At 40.9% G+C, this 16,252-nt stretch overlaps 1 protein-coding gene across 1 annotated transcript; it reads right to left on the bottom strand.

Annotated features, from left to right (window-relative positions):
- Positions 1-1,784: 1,784 nt before the first annotated feature.
- On the bottom strand, positions 1,785-6,343 carry cass4 (Cas scaffold protein family member 4; the record flags this gene model as incomplete). The annotated part of the gene is made up of 6 exons (XM_069703174.1): positions 1,785-2,755; positions 2,976-3,035; positions 3,143-4,471; positions 4,962-5,078; positions 5,184-5,267; positions 5,915-6,343. Coding segments are annotated over 6 exons (2,427 nt in total), but the record flags the coding sequence as incomplete, so codon positions are not given.
- Positions 6,344-16,252: the final 9,909 nt, after the last annotated feature.

Genomic DNA, 16,252 nt, shown 5'->3' with positions numbered 1-16,252 from the left:
TTAATTTATAACGAAAAATGTATAAACGTTAAAGTTAGAGAGGCAGAGAACTCATATTGCATACATGTTGAATAATTTGACAAATAGACTTAAATGACCAATCAATCAGTTGATAATCCCAAATTTGCTTCAGAATAAGCAAGAAAAACATGTGAAAGAAGTCATTCCCCTCCAATGCTGATAGAGGGCAGCAACCAATCAGTAACGACCATGTGTGCATTAGTCATGTAGTCGTAGACTTTACCATGATTTCTTTGCAAACTTTTTTTTCTCCAAATTTCAGCCAGTAACGCCATGTGACACAGAGCTGCTCTGATTTATCTAGGGAAACATATTAAGACCCTAATGGCCAGGGTCAGTGTACATATAAAAGTATATTTTACTGAAAACCTTTGTTATATGGCAGGTGAAAAACTTTGCCTGCCTCTCTGACTAATGTATTTTTTTCCCCCACAGAAGTAATGTATGCAAGCTATTGCTTGCCATACACACAGTGAACCTGGAGGCTTTTAGAGACCCCTTTTGCCCCTTTTTTTTTTATTTTTTTATCCAGCCTTGGATCCTTACATTGACAGAGAGAAGTCACTGTGTCTGAATTCAAGAGCAGGATAATTGTTTGCTTGTATGTAATGTTTCTTATTCTGTTTATGTTCTAAGTTTCATACCACATTTTAAAGACTATTCTTTTTTGGTCTTGCTATACCTGCACAGTCCAGATTGTAGTCAGAGGGACCAACCATCTGACTTGTTTATTGTGATAATGCTGAAAATTGGATTTGAACATACTGTATATGTGAACTTATAGTGGCTGCAATGTATTAGATTAATTATCCTGAAGTACCTGTTTGTTCAGGCCACCAAAACGAAATCTGAATTAATGTTCTAAATGCAAATGTTCCATGACTGAAATATTGTCTGCTTTTTAAAAGATTTTATGAGATTATTTGTCTCATTTATAGTCTGCATAAACTGCAATAAATTTGGATTTACAACTTTTAGTGATTATTTTAACCTTCAGACTTTCAAACTGCCTTTTTAAAGTTTTTAGTTGCATTGTCATTGGCTCAGGATTAGTTTAATGACAGAACTTTCTTTTCAAAACAGCTCGCATCCATCCATAGTCTGAGAGAGGTAACGTTCCCTATATATTTGCAGACATCCTATTGGCAGAGTGGCAAAAGGTTAACTATGAATTATATTGTGTGCAGCTGACTGACCTTAAGCTCTGCCAACTCCAGGGTTCCTGTTCTGTAATGACACTGACCTGTGACAGCTTCGATAGGCAGTACGATGAAAAGATTGTTTTCACTGTGATGAGCTAACAATCACACTATTAAAGATTTACTCAAGTCATTCTTAAAGTTGGGGAACTCACAAGAGACAGATTTCTTAAAGAATGGCCAAAACTGAAGCAAATTCAGATTTGTAGTCTCTGGTTTTGGGCCAAGTTAGCTGCTGCTTGGATGGTCAGTTTATCCCTCCAAACCTTTGGGCTGCCTGCTTGTGCCTGCACAAAATCTGCAACATGTGGGTGTCAAGGATTTTTGGTTAATTAGAGGTTAATTAGTTTAGCATGTAACAAGTAATAACCATTTTCCAGTAACTTGCCAAACACTGCCTGAGATAACTGCAGTGACATACAGTAATTGGATTGTCTGTTTCACAAACCAACTAGTTCTCGTCATTTGACCTTTCCCAGTAAAAAACCCTGGCTAATCTTTTATACAGAGGTCATGACTGTTTTCTTTATGGATGATACAGATTAACGAAACAATATAAAATGTTCAGCTTTTAATTAATATCAATACAAATCCAACATATATGTTGTACTCAGTCTTTTGTCGAGTAGAGTTTGGGAATGCATAACACATTTTTTAAGGAATATTTACATAGATATTTACAAAAAGAAGACTGTATCAAACTACTACCCAGGATAACAATATAGTTCTTACACAATAAAGTAATGAAATACATAAAAAACAAAAAGCTTTCACATGAAAAACAATACTCAAAGAATATAAAATTGGAGTGAATTATATAAAACAAAATATATTTTACACTTTTAATTAAATCACATTTGTTTTTATTTGCTTTGAATGCAGTATCCTAAATGTGCAATTCTTCCAAACCCACTGTCTTCTGTACAAATGTACTTTCTTGAATTTTTCTGCTCGTTCCAGCGGCTTTTTATATCATTATTAACATTTTAAACATCACATGCATTCATTATAAGACCAACATTCTGCAAAAGCCAAAGTCGTAGGATATGATATTGATGAACAAGAAAATGGCAAAAAATGACTGACGAATAAAACATTTTTGAAAGAAATGCTTGACATGTGCGCTCTCAGAGGTCAAGCGATATCCGAAAGTGCTGTGCTCCTTGGGCCAGTTCTTTTGCAAACTCTTGAGCCTCGTGCAGAGCTTGCTGATCAGGAAAGTGCAGCGCCGCCTTCTTGGTGGCCACAGCCAGTTGTTTAAGGAGAGCACACAGTTGATTGCTCTTACACAGGAGTCTTTGGCTGGATCCTCCACGTTGGGCCTCCCTGCATAGGGTGTCCATCAGTCTCTGGCCCACCATGATCACCAGCTTACTTTGCGAGATAAACTTCTCAGGTGGCTGGCCATTCTGAAGGCTGCCCACAAATCCCCCTATGGCCTTTTGGAGAGCCCCAAAGTAAAGCCGGCAGTGCTCTGACAGGGAATTTGCCTGATGTTCCTCTGCGCCATTGCCGGAGTCAGAGGAGTTATCACCCTGAGCAGGACAAAATAAAAAAAGTGAAGATGGCCACATACCATGTCTTATAGACTACAGTGTTTCCTGTTTGCTTCTGACCACAGTGTAAGTCCTAAATCGTAGGTTGTAGATTGCAGATGGATACAATAGTACATTTTTTGTCAGGTTGTTGTGTCGTGATGATTAAGTATACTGAATATAGTATATAGTGTATGTAGTGTTAACAGAACCTACTCACCTCTGCTGTTTGAGAGACTGGTGTGATGTTTTCAATTTGTTCCCCCTGCACACTGTTATTCTGAGAAAAAGAAAAGTATAAGCATTACATTAATAAATGTGCTTCGGGTTTTCCTTGAAATCATCATTCAGTAACTGCAGTAACCACTTTTTTGTATGACGACTTACAAGACTGGAGGCTTTCACCTGCAGCTCTACATAGTCATTGTCATCCTCCACTAAGTCCTCTCTTTGTTCAGTTCCATCAGGACTTTTCTTTGTCTCTGGGGAACTTGTGGTGTTCACAGACTCTGGATCTTTCTGAGGAGCTCTGAAAAGAAGCTTGCCATTGGCATTGGTGATGGATACCAGCCGCTTAACGTCCTCTGGAACAGTGCGCGCCACCATCACAAAGCGATCCAGTTGGTCAGGTGTCTGAACCTGCCCTGGGTCCTGACAGAGTGTGTTGAGTGGCCACCCGGCCATGTTCAGACCACTAACTGTTTGTTGTAGGATCACACCAGAGTCCTCTATGATGGACAGCTGTTTATAGAGCCTGGTCTGCAGGTTGACATCAGTCAAACGGCGGGCATTGCCCTTAACATCCAGAGCAAAGTTTAGAAAGCACATCAGGGCACACGCAATCCCCTCAGCTGCTTCTTTGATCTCCTTGAGGTGTTTCTCCAGATGTTCTTTGCACCTCCAGCGACTGCTGACAAAATCCATGAGTCGGGGCACAGCCCTGAAAACCGACTCCTGCAGGTCCAGGAGTTTGCGGGAGGCTTCGTCCTGACAGAGCGTAACTTCTCGCAGAGGCTCAGGAGAAGATGAACTCAGGGCCAAAGAGTCACAGGAGCTGGTGGAGGAGCTGGAGGCTGTGCTGATTCTTTGGCTGTCTGCTGCAGAGAGACCGAGGACTCTACCTCGCTCGTCCCCCGGCACCAGTGACTCCCCAGTTCCTTGAAGGTCACGGAAAGATGTACAGGCCAGAAAGTTCCTCATCCGCTGCAAGCGCACTCTTTTGAGTTCATATGTATTGTTTGAGTCTCCCCTGCACTCCAGGGGTTTATGATCACTGGGAAGATCGCTGACAACTCGAGTGAGGGGTTCCTCCTTGGGTGGAACAGCATGTAACTCTTCTGTAAGGCTCTGAGTTGGGGGTCTGTCACAAAGCGGGGCCCTTGGTTGCACTTTCAGGGGACTCGGGATGTCAAGACAACTGGGTTTTGGTATATCATAGAGCAAGGGAGTTGGACTGTCTCTTTGAATGGGCAAAGCATGTGCTGGAGGAATATCATAGAGACTCCTACAAAAAGCTTTGGAGGGCAAAATGTCATAGGAACCTCGGAGTGGACTTTGTTTCTCAGGACCAACTGGCACATCATAGATCCACTCAAGCTTGTGAGGGCTGGGAAGTGTGCTGAATCCACCACTCATTTTCAGTTGGGATTCTGCAGCTGATGGAACAGGGATGTCATAGTTTGGGTCCTGAGGCAGAGGTGGTGGAACAGCATACACCTAAACAAGAACAAAGTTGTCAATACCACAGTTATAGACAAAGAAAAGGCCTCAAAAATTAAGCAGACATTGACTTGTGTTTGGTGGAAAGGTGTCTCAGTGTGCTTCGAACTAATTTCTTATTGGATCATCTAAAAGTGAGTACAACACTGTGAAAATCTTCAAAAAGAGACTCAAATGACTGAAAGTGTTGAGACTATGAAGAAAAGATGACATGTTCTGGGAGAGAGACCACGGAGATAGTGTGATGCAGCCAGGAGGAAGCTGTTGGCAGGTTTTTCACCCCAAATACAAGTGTGGCCATTTAGAATGGATGTAAACATGTTTGCCTTATAATCTGATGTCATGTTGTAGGAACTATTTCACAGTATATTTACATACTGTCTTAAACTGTTAAAAGAGGTGAAAAACATGTAAAAGTACTGAAAGAAAGACTGCATTTCAAAGTGAGAACATCATAGATTCCTTTCTTCATTGATTTAGCACTTACATAAGTGTCTCCTGGACTGCTGCATCTCAAACTCTCAAGAGAGTCAAATTTCTTGTCCAGCTCCGAAGCTGGAATCAGGGAGCTTTTCCGTAACATTTGTCGAGGAGGTGTTGATTCCTGAAAATAGAACACCAAAACACTGTGAAGACGTCAGACCTATCCCCACTCATGTGGCAGTATATCTACAAATGGTTTCAACTTTTGATGCATGTGTCTGCTCACAGTGAAAAGAGAAGCTCTTCTTGCTTGATTCGGGACATCATAAACCTCCCCTTTTGGACTGGACGCATAGTTGAAGAAAGAAGGCTGTAGACAAGTCAGACAGGCTGTTATATTGGAGTTGACATTGCTTTGATCAAGGCTCTACCTCTCTGACCTCTGCATCAACACATTTATGGGGACAGTTTTTGCTGTGAAGCCTGATGAGAGTGCCAGAGAACACCATTATGCATACACTTTGCCAATTAACGCAGCTCCGTAATAGAAACCATGCTGCTCCATGAGTATTAGGTAGCTACTGCAGAAGGAAACAGGACTCCCCTGGAGCAGGAGAGGAAATGGTGAACATGTGGGTGTATTTCTCCCCACCTTCTTCTGCACAGGCACCCCGTACAGACACTTCTGTCTTTCTGGGGTCCCTGTTGGCATAGGCTGCTGTTTGCAGTTAAAAGTGTCTGAAGTCTGTGTCTCTTTGTCTTTTACAGGCCCATAAAGACCCCGGTGCTGCATGCCTGTCCCTATGGAGAGGCCCCTGGTCCCCATCTGTAAGCTCTTTTGCCAGCAGGAGTTTCACAGCGTTGCATTTCTGCAGCAGTCTACCTCTCTAATCATGAGTGTTAACACTTCGCAAGAAGGAGGAGCAACTTTGACCTCAGAGAAGACAGACTAACATCTACATTTAGCTGTTTTTAAAATAAACACAAAATCATGCTTGCAGAAAAATCTATTTGTACCTTGTTTCCTTCAGGTCCTTCTGTGCTGTGCCGAAGTGCTGGTGGGATTGGACTTTTTGAAGCTGATAAAGGAATGGACGGGACCTTGTAGATCACATCCATGCATTCATAAGCAGGGCTGCTGGTGGGTCGGGGTACACTTGGGATCTGATAGATATTTTGCACCCTGTCATCAGTTTTAGCATGAGTTGATGTGGGGTTTTCTACGACATGGCTGAAGGACCTTGTAGTGGTTCCAGTCTGCGGTAAGAGCTTCAGTCTATTTGCAGGGGCCAGGCCATGCCGTCCATACAGAGAGCACATCCACCACCCGCTGGTGCCGGCCACGTTTTGATCCATCACTGTGACAATGTCCCCCTTTCTGAAGGCAAGCTCATCTGCACACTCTGCTGTGTTGTCATACAGAGCTTTTGCTAGCTGGTTCTGAAATAAAGAACAGAGATAAAGAAATAAGGATTATGAGGCACAACATACCAATTGGCAGACACGTCATGACACTATTACATGAGAAAAATAACTTCCCTTACCAACACCTTAAGATCATGTGCAGAACGACATTTCCTCTTGCAAAACGTGGGAGCAAGTTGCACGTCTGAGCTGTCACATTTAACAATGATGTAATTTTTCTAATTAATACATCAAGTTGTCTTCTTGTTCCCTTATTGTTCGAGTGGTTATGAAGTTGTTTTGAATGACATATTTCTTCTCAATTTTCACTTCCTGGTTTGTGCTTCCGACAGAGCGATAAATGGAAAACAAGTTTCCTCAACGCTTTCTCTTGCAGACTTGCAAGAATCCGATCCTGTCACCCCCAAAATACAACACATTGTGCAAATGCAACCTCGTTTTGCTCGAGATGTTTTGAATCCCAGGTGTTATCTGCTAAACAGCAATGAAAGGAGTTGTGTTTTAAGCATGTATCCCTGAAAACCCACTGCCATGTGTTGAGGCATTCCTAACCACCATCACTCATGCTTTCCATGAACTGCGCTGCTCTGTTCTGTATGTGACAAATGTCAATCTGATTGGACTACATGCAGTGTGAGAGAATTCCCTCAGACATTGCATGTAGTTGCATCTATTAACCCTTTTGCTGTGGTTACTCTTGTGGACAGGCAGTCATGAGAACATAACTTTGAATAATGACATGCACCTCAAAACCCAAACCACCAGGCTGAATACACAGGCAGCAGCGTGTGGTCTGATGTTCTGTGAAGCCACTTCCAGGAAAAATGGGTTAAGTAACTGGGCTTACTGAAAGATCTTTTAAATTTCCGATAGACTAATATATGATCGATGTATTATATGATATATGATGTGATATGTGATTTAGATCAATCGAGCTGATTTGCCTTATTCTTGTTGGGCACAATTTGTTGTCTGTCAGTTAGACTGAGAGTCAGTTGTCAGTTGAAAGCACACGTTTCAACTAATAACACATTGTTGATACTTGTAATGAACAATGGACAATATTCTATTGATGTTTTTTTCCCCTGTAAATTCAGTTTTCTGCTTATGAACCTTTACAACTGGAGCACTTAACTGAATTTGTTTCTTTTTTTTAGTGGACATGGTGAGGACTTTCCCCATCAAATGAACAAACAGAACAGCTATAAAAGACAGAAATAAGAAACACAACATGGTGTGGCTTTGTCATCAATAATGGACACATGACGATAATAATAACTCTTATTTTTTGCAAATATTTCTGCAAGGTTGGGGGTGGACTGTCCTCTCTACATATTTTACACCGACTTTTATTCATCCTTGTTCGAATGAAGGGGAATCTTAATTCTTTGGTCTAAACTTAAATTTGTATCAATACTGTTTTTCAAACTGTGTCATTAGTTTGTGTTTGGCTTTTCCTGTTTCAACATGATCATAGTTTTGTGGAAGAACACGAATGACCTGCACAACCCTAATCCCATTCAAAGACATTTAGAATTAGATTTAACAATGACTGGTGAGCCAGACCTCATCACTCTACATCAGTGCTAGACCACACTAATGCTCCTGTGACTGAAAATATTTTTGCAAAGCAAGAGTGAGGCTGTTGCAGCAGCATAAAGCAGCTCAGATGGATCCTGTTGCCCACTAATCGTAAGGTGGGCGGTTCAATCCCTGTCTGTCCACATGCTAAAATGTTCTTGGGCAATAAACTTAACCCCAAGTTGCTCCCAATGGAAGGCCTTGCTTGGCAGCTCTGATTTGTGTATGAATGGCTATGTACTAGGAACAAATTGTAAAGCGCTTTGTGGACTGCTAAGATTTACTCTTTTAGCATTTGCCATTTAGTCATTTTTACGCCCCACTTAACTTAAATCTAACAGACACTGAAGAAATGAAACTTTTGGGATCATGGCACACGGACCCTGAAATAAACAAACACACCCACTCACAGACCACTGTCAGCTGATTGTGTGTGTGTGTGTGTGTGTGTGTGTGTGTGTGTGTGTGTGTGTGTGTGTGTGTGTGTGTGTGTGTGTGTGTGTGTGTGTGTGTGTGTGTGTGTGTGTGTGTGTGTGTGTGTGTGTGTGTGTGTGTGTGTGCGTATGTGTTAGGGGTTGGTTTTGCTGGCTGCGCCCTCTCTTCGAGGGTGAATCCTCTGCAACAAAGACCCCATTCACCATAAGAGACGAACACGCTCAGCACCTGTTGGTATACAGGCCTGTGGAGCACAGTGACCGCAGCAGTTCATGCCCTCCTCAACACACCAGGCCTCAGCAAACTCCATAATCCCCTGGGTCATGCTACAGACATGCAAGTGAAATACGTTGGGTCAGATGACAGTCAGCAGCAGTCAGGGATTTACTTTTAACTTTCTACTTGGAGTCATCACATGTGCAATAACCTTAAATGACAACTGGTTGGTTTCATGATCATCTCTACAAACCCTGTGCGTGTTGCACTTATTCTGTATTGCATCCATCACACAGTGAGATGTGTGTAAAAAGTCAGCATAATTTCAAAAGTAGCATTTAAAACCACAATCGTGTGAGCTAATTGTTGGTGCCCAAATTTGACATACGTTTGTTTAAGCCATAAACCAGCATATAAAACAGGTCACTCGTCCTGGGCACAAGCCCCCATCTCGCCTTGCTGTGTGAACCTTTAAGCCCTGATTGTGTGTCGGTGTGTTGATCACCGAGTACAGTAACAAAGTCAGATTCAGCTGTGACTCTTTTGGATTCCTGCACACGCCTGCTTGTGCAGATCAGCCCCTCAGACAACTGACCCTCAGCACTTCAACTGCACAGCTGCCTCTGCCTCGCCTCTCCCCATCTCTGCATGCCGTCCTGTTCACAAATTAACATCGGCCAGTCGGACGCAACGCAAGAAGTCAACGATAGCAGCTTCTGCTCAGGCAATAAGCCGTGCCACAAATTATGCCAACTCCAATACAATCTATGTGAATGTGGAGTCGATTGTTTATAGGACACTCTGCTCGCTTTAAAACAGAAAGAACACAATACTACTCTTAACTTTATTTCAGTGTACTTGTTCAAACCCACAAAACAAAAGTAAAAAAAAAAAAAAAGTCTTGAATTCTGACATGTATATTGAAAATAAATGGTGTGAGTATTTCTCTCATTTTTATGTGATATAAATAGATTAGCAACATTAGACAGTGAGGTCGTATACACTGAGGTTACAACTCTTCCAAATGTGATGCAACCGTCATAAAGCCCAAAGTTGCTCCATCCATTTTAATCATAGTAGTACCTCTTCAGTACTACTATACTACTAATATGCTTCTGCAAACTGCAGCAAAGTTGTAGCAAACTGAAGTGGCTCAATAGTGACCATATCGCAGCAATGTTTACCCAAGGTTGGATAACATTAGCCACCATAAGTTACAGGTCACATCAGACCAAGTTGGACTGTAGCAGCTCACTTCAGTACCCTCCAAAAGTGTGTATGGAAGTGAACAAAGGGCTGTTTATGACTATAACTTTTCATTTGTAAAAGAGGGCAGGTGCTATTTTTACTTTAAATTGTTAGCGAGTTTTCAAATGGTCTTAAAGTGACTTACCAAAATGCTGGTGATTTTTTTTTTTCTGATTGCATTCATACTGATCATTTCTAGTGTTTATTCATGTATTGTACAATTCATCTCATTGGGTAACTATTTTGCAGCCATTGACGCGCATTCATTTGGTATTTCATAAATGCAGTAAACAATGGAAATCCCTGTTTTTGAAAGCGTAATGCTGTTGAGAGGCTTTCCCCCCCCCCATATGAGAAGAGACGCACTACTGTGTCAACTATACAGTCACAGAGACCAACTGAACAGGAACCAGAATAAGAAGTGTTTGCCAGTGTGGGAACGACACCCGCGTGGTCCACTCTGATCTTTTGCCCCTCGACAGCCAGGGCAGGACCCTGAGGTCAGCGCCTCATCCATTATACCTACAGACACATGCCAGGCCCTGCACAACACCCGTGGTGGTAGTGAACAAATCTGTCACACACGACCAGAAGTTCACTGAAATATAGAATAATGTTCATTTTCCCAGGCAGAGTGGCGCAGGCAGGGTGTTCAAGATGAGACAAAGCACATAGCAGATATCAACTTCTCTCTTGACTTTGGACAGGAAGTCAGCCTGTAAATATGACACATAAGACTTTCCCACAGAGTCATAGAAGGACGAAGAGGGGTTAAAGAGGAGAAAAGAGAGGGACAGACGGACAAACAGTGGGAGAATACTGAGAGAGATTTGGTATGCAAAGAAATTAAACTTTGGTAGATAATTATTTAATCTTAAATGATCTTCAGATCTGCTTTGTGTAAGTTCACCTTTGTCGCCCTTCTCTCCAAACCAAAGAAATTTAGAAGGAGGCTGTGGAGACTGATTCAGACTCCATGGCAGTGACACTGACTCGCTGCAGCTGCCCTGGTATTTCCTGGATGGAAACTGGTGAGAACTATGTCAAAATCTCATACGCAAACACACACAACTGATGAAAACTTCCAAGCAGCCTTCAGAGGACAATCAACATTCCACACTTAGAATGAAACTTCTTCCAACAACATCAGACTAAAACACAGTTAAGACTTAATATGTTTTAATACTCAACAAAATAGCCCATTAAAGATGACTGATCTAATTTAATTATGAAGAATTACTTTACTCTGATGTGCTGTCAATGTTAAAATTGTCATTTTTTTTTTTTATGAGTCAGTGTGACTTAAGGGGAACTCAGTATGTGGGCCAAAGGAGATGAGACAGGATTTTTTATAGTACAAAGGACAGAGGGAATTTTTTAGGGGAAATTGGTACATGAATGCAGGAAATCTGCTTTTAAATCGGGCCATTTGCTTCTTTGACAGTTTTGAGCTTCGAAGCGAGACTATAGCCTTTCAGAAAGGACAAATAACAAAATCTTTTTTGTTGAAAATGAATATTTGGATTCATAAGCAACAATATGCACCTTTTGGCAAACTCACACTTTCTGCTACCGCCTCACTTGGTCTGATTTGAATAGAAGCTTTGAGTTATGGACATAAGCCTGCAGAGACAACTTGAGAGTCTTTGCTACTAATGCTGTTGTACTATGTTCAACATGTTTGAGATTTATGACAATAATTTAACACTAGATTCCTTAATATGGTCCAATTTCTAGCTTTACTAAATCATTTCTAAGTAACCTCAGATTTATATACTGTTACAATGTCAGAAGTCTTTGTTATACAGATCAAAAACCTCTGGTCAACATATGTTAAAATATACCCTTAACATGAAAAGTCCAAAGCTTTGACCTATCAAATGATCTTAGTCATCTTAGTCAGTAAGGTTAGCATATTTCAGATCAAACGTGTACAGATGAATTGGATTTTGAGTAAACAACTACAAAGAAAAGTGATAATTTGACTATTATTGTTTGTTTTCATGGCTTCGGAGCTGCCAAAGGTCTGATGGTCAATCAGAAAATAGTGGGCTCATCAGATGGACTTAAAGAGACAAGAGCTAAAACAAACCCCATTTTAAACCAGGGTGGAACTGAGGGCCAACATAAAAAGCCTGTATGGGTCTATATGATAAAAAAAAAAAATTAAAAAAAAAAACTGAAAATCGTGCAAAGAAATGCCTGTAGCGCATTATTATAATTATTATAATTATGATCAACAGATCTCAGGTGCAATTTAGGTTCAAATAAGGTGTGACTTGTTAAACTGGAGCCAAAAGCAAACAAAATGAGTAGAAATAGTGTAAAATGCTACAGTGAGTATCAATTATCCACTGGACAGTTTGTAGTTTGCCATGCCAGAGGTGTAACAGTGGTTGACAGGCTGAACGAAGTGAGGAGAAGTTCTGTAGATAAGAGGCAGGCTGCAGGCTCACTGGTCCCTGACAGGAACTTATCTCATTGCTTGCACTCCGGTTTTATCTATACTCACACTTCCGCACACTCATCTTCTGCCTTTTGTTGCAGTCAAGCATTCAACATGCATGTGAGGTTATTGAGAGTGTGCCAATTTTGACTCGCTGATTAGTTGAACCATTTATTTATTTTTTAATACAAATATTTGTTTCTCACTGCATATATGCAACTTGAATCACCAAAGTGGAAAGCCACATGAAACCTTGGAAAACTATTTATTTGAGCCATTGGCTTACCTAAACAGACAGGAGAATTTCACACCAATTCTATACACTACCTTTAATGTGACATACAGGGGCAGATTTGTGGGCCTTTGGAGTTTTTTTTCTGATGTTCTGAAGAGCGATAGTTAGTGATGGTAACGTGACAAAATGTCATGTCATGTTTGTGATGACAAACCAGTGACATCCATTGGAACTGAGAAAATGAAGCCCAAAACATGCAGTTGAACGCTCCAGAGAGAAACTAGTAAGTCCATCTTTAGTTTTTTTTTTTTTCAAACTACTGTTTCCTCAGTCAAAAATGAACTCACGAAGAATGGCATCAAGCTACTGGAGGAAAACAAACTTCGTTCACAAGGTGCCTTTAAAAAGGCAAATGGAGATTTCTTTACGACACAAAAGAAATCGGCTGTATGAGATATGTAATGTCAGGATCAATGGTGCAAACAATACCACCCAACGCTTAGGGTGCTTCTGTGTTTCCTTTGAACTACACATTCATGTGCACATCATTGCTAGCCTCGCTACGCCTGACTATTGCGAACAGCTTCAGTTTTCGCTATGATTATAGTCTGGAAACCCTGTTTGCAGTAAGGTTTGCTCAATGCCCTGTTGTGGTGACTCAGAGGCCAATGGGGAGGCACTTAACTACCATAGTGGGAGTGACCAAGTGGGATAAGGCTGAGTAGTTCCAACAATGGCGGCAGTGGTAGACTTATGATGTACGGTGGTAAATACCTACTAGTTAAAGGCTGCTTTGATGGTTTTAAAGTTAACCTAAAGTCTATGCCCATAGGATCCATTACTGGAAACAATCTCTTATGTGTTTTAAAAAAAAAATATATATAAAAAAAATATATATATATATATATATATATATATATATACTGTACTGTATATACTGTGCATTTTTATTTTTAATATTTTTTACTGTTATTTTATTGGTTTCCTGTATCTATAAATGCTGCTGTAGCAAAAAAAAAAATTCCCCTTGGGGATTAATAAAGTAAGTAACTACCTACCTACCTACCTACCTACCTACAATACCTATGGAGCGTGGCGAGACATATATTCATGCTACATCATCATACTTTGTCCATCGTACATTGCTGGAGAGCATTGATGATTCCACAGCAATCCTCAGGCAAAATGCAAGGTCATTACCAGTGGGGGCAAGAGTTTGCGTAACAGTTTTGGTTCACCACATATACATGATCCGTATATATATATATATATATATATATATATACATACACATACATATAAATGTAATTAGAGCTTCTTCATTTTCAGTTCGACATTTTATTTTAAACATTCTACCAATACTGCTCCAAATGTGCTTTTGCAAATAGATATTTACTCACTTACTACTTTATCAATGGCTCAGTTATTTTATTTTCATACTCTTGTTTAGATTTCCTGAGGTAGTTAAATAATCCGGTAAACACAGGGACTGTGACTGAATAACATTATTAGCTTGAACTCGCTGAAAGAGAAGAAAAAAAGAATTCCACTTTCTTTTGTGGGATGTGAAGAGGATGCTGCCACCTCTCCACAAAAGCCTCCTGCTGTGTTGGCCCTCATGACTGTCTACTGACTCCTGCTCTCAGATGATAAAAACAGACACAACAGCAACACATGAGACGATCCAAAATAGCACTCTACAAACTAAAAAAAAAACAACATAAATTCCAACGCAAAATAACCTCAGAACGGAAAGGAGATTGCTTAAACTGAATTAGTCATCAACCGAACCCGTCACTGTTTTTTAAAGAAGGGATGAATACGAGCTCAGTTGCATAGTTGCTGCGCATTGGGAAATGTCAGAATGATGCATATCTTCCCCTACTGTTAGCTATAGATAGGACCTTGGAAGATTACATTAAGATGCTATTACATTAATCATGTCTTGAATTTTTATACATTTTCTACCCCCCCCCCCCCACCAAGTCAAACATCCACTGTCCTAGCAGGCCTCTATCTAAGAATAGATTTAACACAGGAACTATAGCAGAATCCCCCTGTTGGACTAACATTAATGCTTTCCCCATCTGCTGCTGGATACCTTGCCGCAAAACTCAAGTTACTCCAGGATTCCCTTAACAAACGCTGATGTGTAGAGACACAATGGTTCAAACATACTCATGATCATGTCTTGCTATCAAGATGCAAACTGTTTTAGAAACCAGTGCATTAGTGTTGTCAGTAGCAATTTTTGCAACATCCAGTCCACTTAGCGTGCTGAGGTTGACGAGGCATCGAACTGCAAAACTCCCTCAAATATAAAGTGCACACAGAGCACAGAGGAAAATGTGCGCAAGACTTTTTTTTTTTTTTTTTTAGATCAAACATGTTGACAGTTTGATTACCCATCATGAACATTAAGAGCTTCTCACAACGAGGGTTATCTATTTGTTCTTTTTAATTTGTAAATCAGTGGAAGATCTTTTAAGGACACACAGGTTCAAAAGTGCAGGAAGTTAAACTGTCCCCCCCCCACCCCAAAATCCCCAATTATTTGTTCCTGAGCAGCCTGAGTTTATAATCTCACTTGTAAAGGCTTCTATGGTAATAAGGGTCATAAAGTTTCCCTCACAGCTCCGTGTCAGGTTAAGAAACTCTCAGGTTACAGCCTACAGTAGTGCAGGTCAGAGGGGGATACGGCGTGTGTGTTTAAATAGGTGGTAGCTGACGCCGCAAGTTATAAAGTGAAATCCAAGGAGGTGGTCTTCAGGGACATTCCTCTGGATGAGCAGCAGTAGACACGAAACCATACATTTCAAAATTGACTTTACAAATCGTTTCAAAACAAAAGTTGACCGAGTGGTAAGGACTATTTCCCACTTTATGCTTTTCACAACCGAGAGCAGCTGCAGAACTCACCATGGTTATTTGGAAGTAGTTGGTGTCCACACAGAAATAAGTCCGTCTTCAGAGGGTCACTTTTCAGTGAACCATCTCAACCACCAGTGTGGTGTGAAAACTCTTCAGGGTTTACTCCTCCTCTGTCTCACTTGAGCATATTGTTTGAGCTGTCACTGAGAGCCAGACTGTTTTACACACTGGGCGGAGAAACTGAGCTGCATGTCAATGACAGAGCTGCTTTCCCGCAGCCCTATTGGTCATAGCAAACCACCCTCCACCCATCTAACACACACACACACACACACACACACACACACACACACACACACACACACACACACACACATACACACACACACAAGCAGCTGCAGAACCTAACCACTTTACTTTTTCCCCCACTTATCTTCTTTCTCCTCCACCTTTCTGGAAAGCGGAAGTACATCACTTGCCACTAGTTTACTTTTCTAACTAACTGACTACAGGATATGAGGAGGGACTATTCAACCATTATCTTTTAGTTTGCTTCCTCTTTTCTTCTAAATCCGGCCCATTCTTCCATATGCATGACTGATTTGTTGTTGTCTGGACAACAGACAGTGGCCTCTGGGGGCTGGGGGGCGGTGTGTTTGGAGAATTCAGAAGGGTGATTTCAGTCTGAGGGCACAGGCCGCAGTTGAGAAGATAATTGAGGAACTTCTACAAGTTTTTGTTTCTCTTTCTCAGATACAAACACACACACAAAAAAAGGATCTCCTTAATTGACCTGCTTTATGACAGAAACAAATATCTAGAGCTGTGGCAGTTGCCCAATTGTGCACGCTGCAGGTTGCTGCTCACTTTTTTTTTTTTTTTTTTGCAGTAACCACAG

This window comes from Brachyistius frenatus, unplaced genomic scaffold, assembly GCF_029030835.1.
Source record: "Brachyistius frenatus isolate BFR_SWC_R1_liver_20210118 unplaced genomic scaffold, ASM2903083v1 Contig_45, whole genome shotgun sequence".
In the NCBI taxonomy this organism is placed as follows: domain Eukaryota; kingdom Metazoa; phylum Chordata; class Actinopteri; family Embiotocidae; genus Brachyistius; species Brachyistius frenatus.
This window is presented reverse-complemented; position numbering and strand designations above follow the sequence as displayed.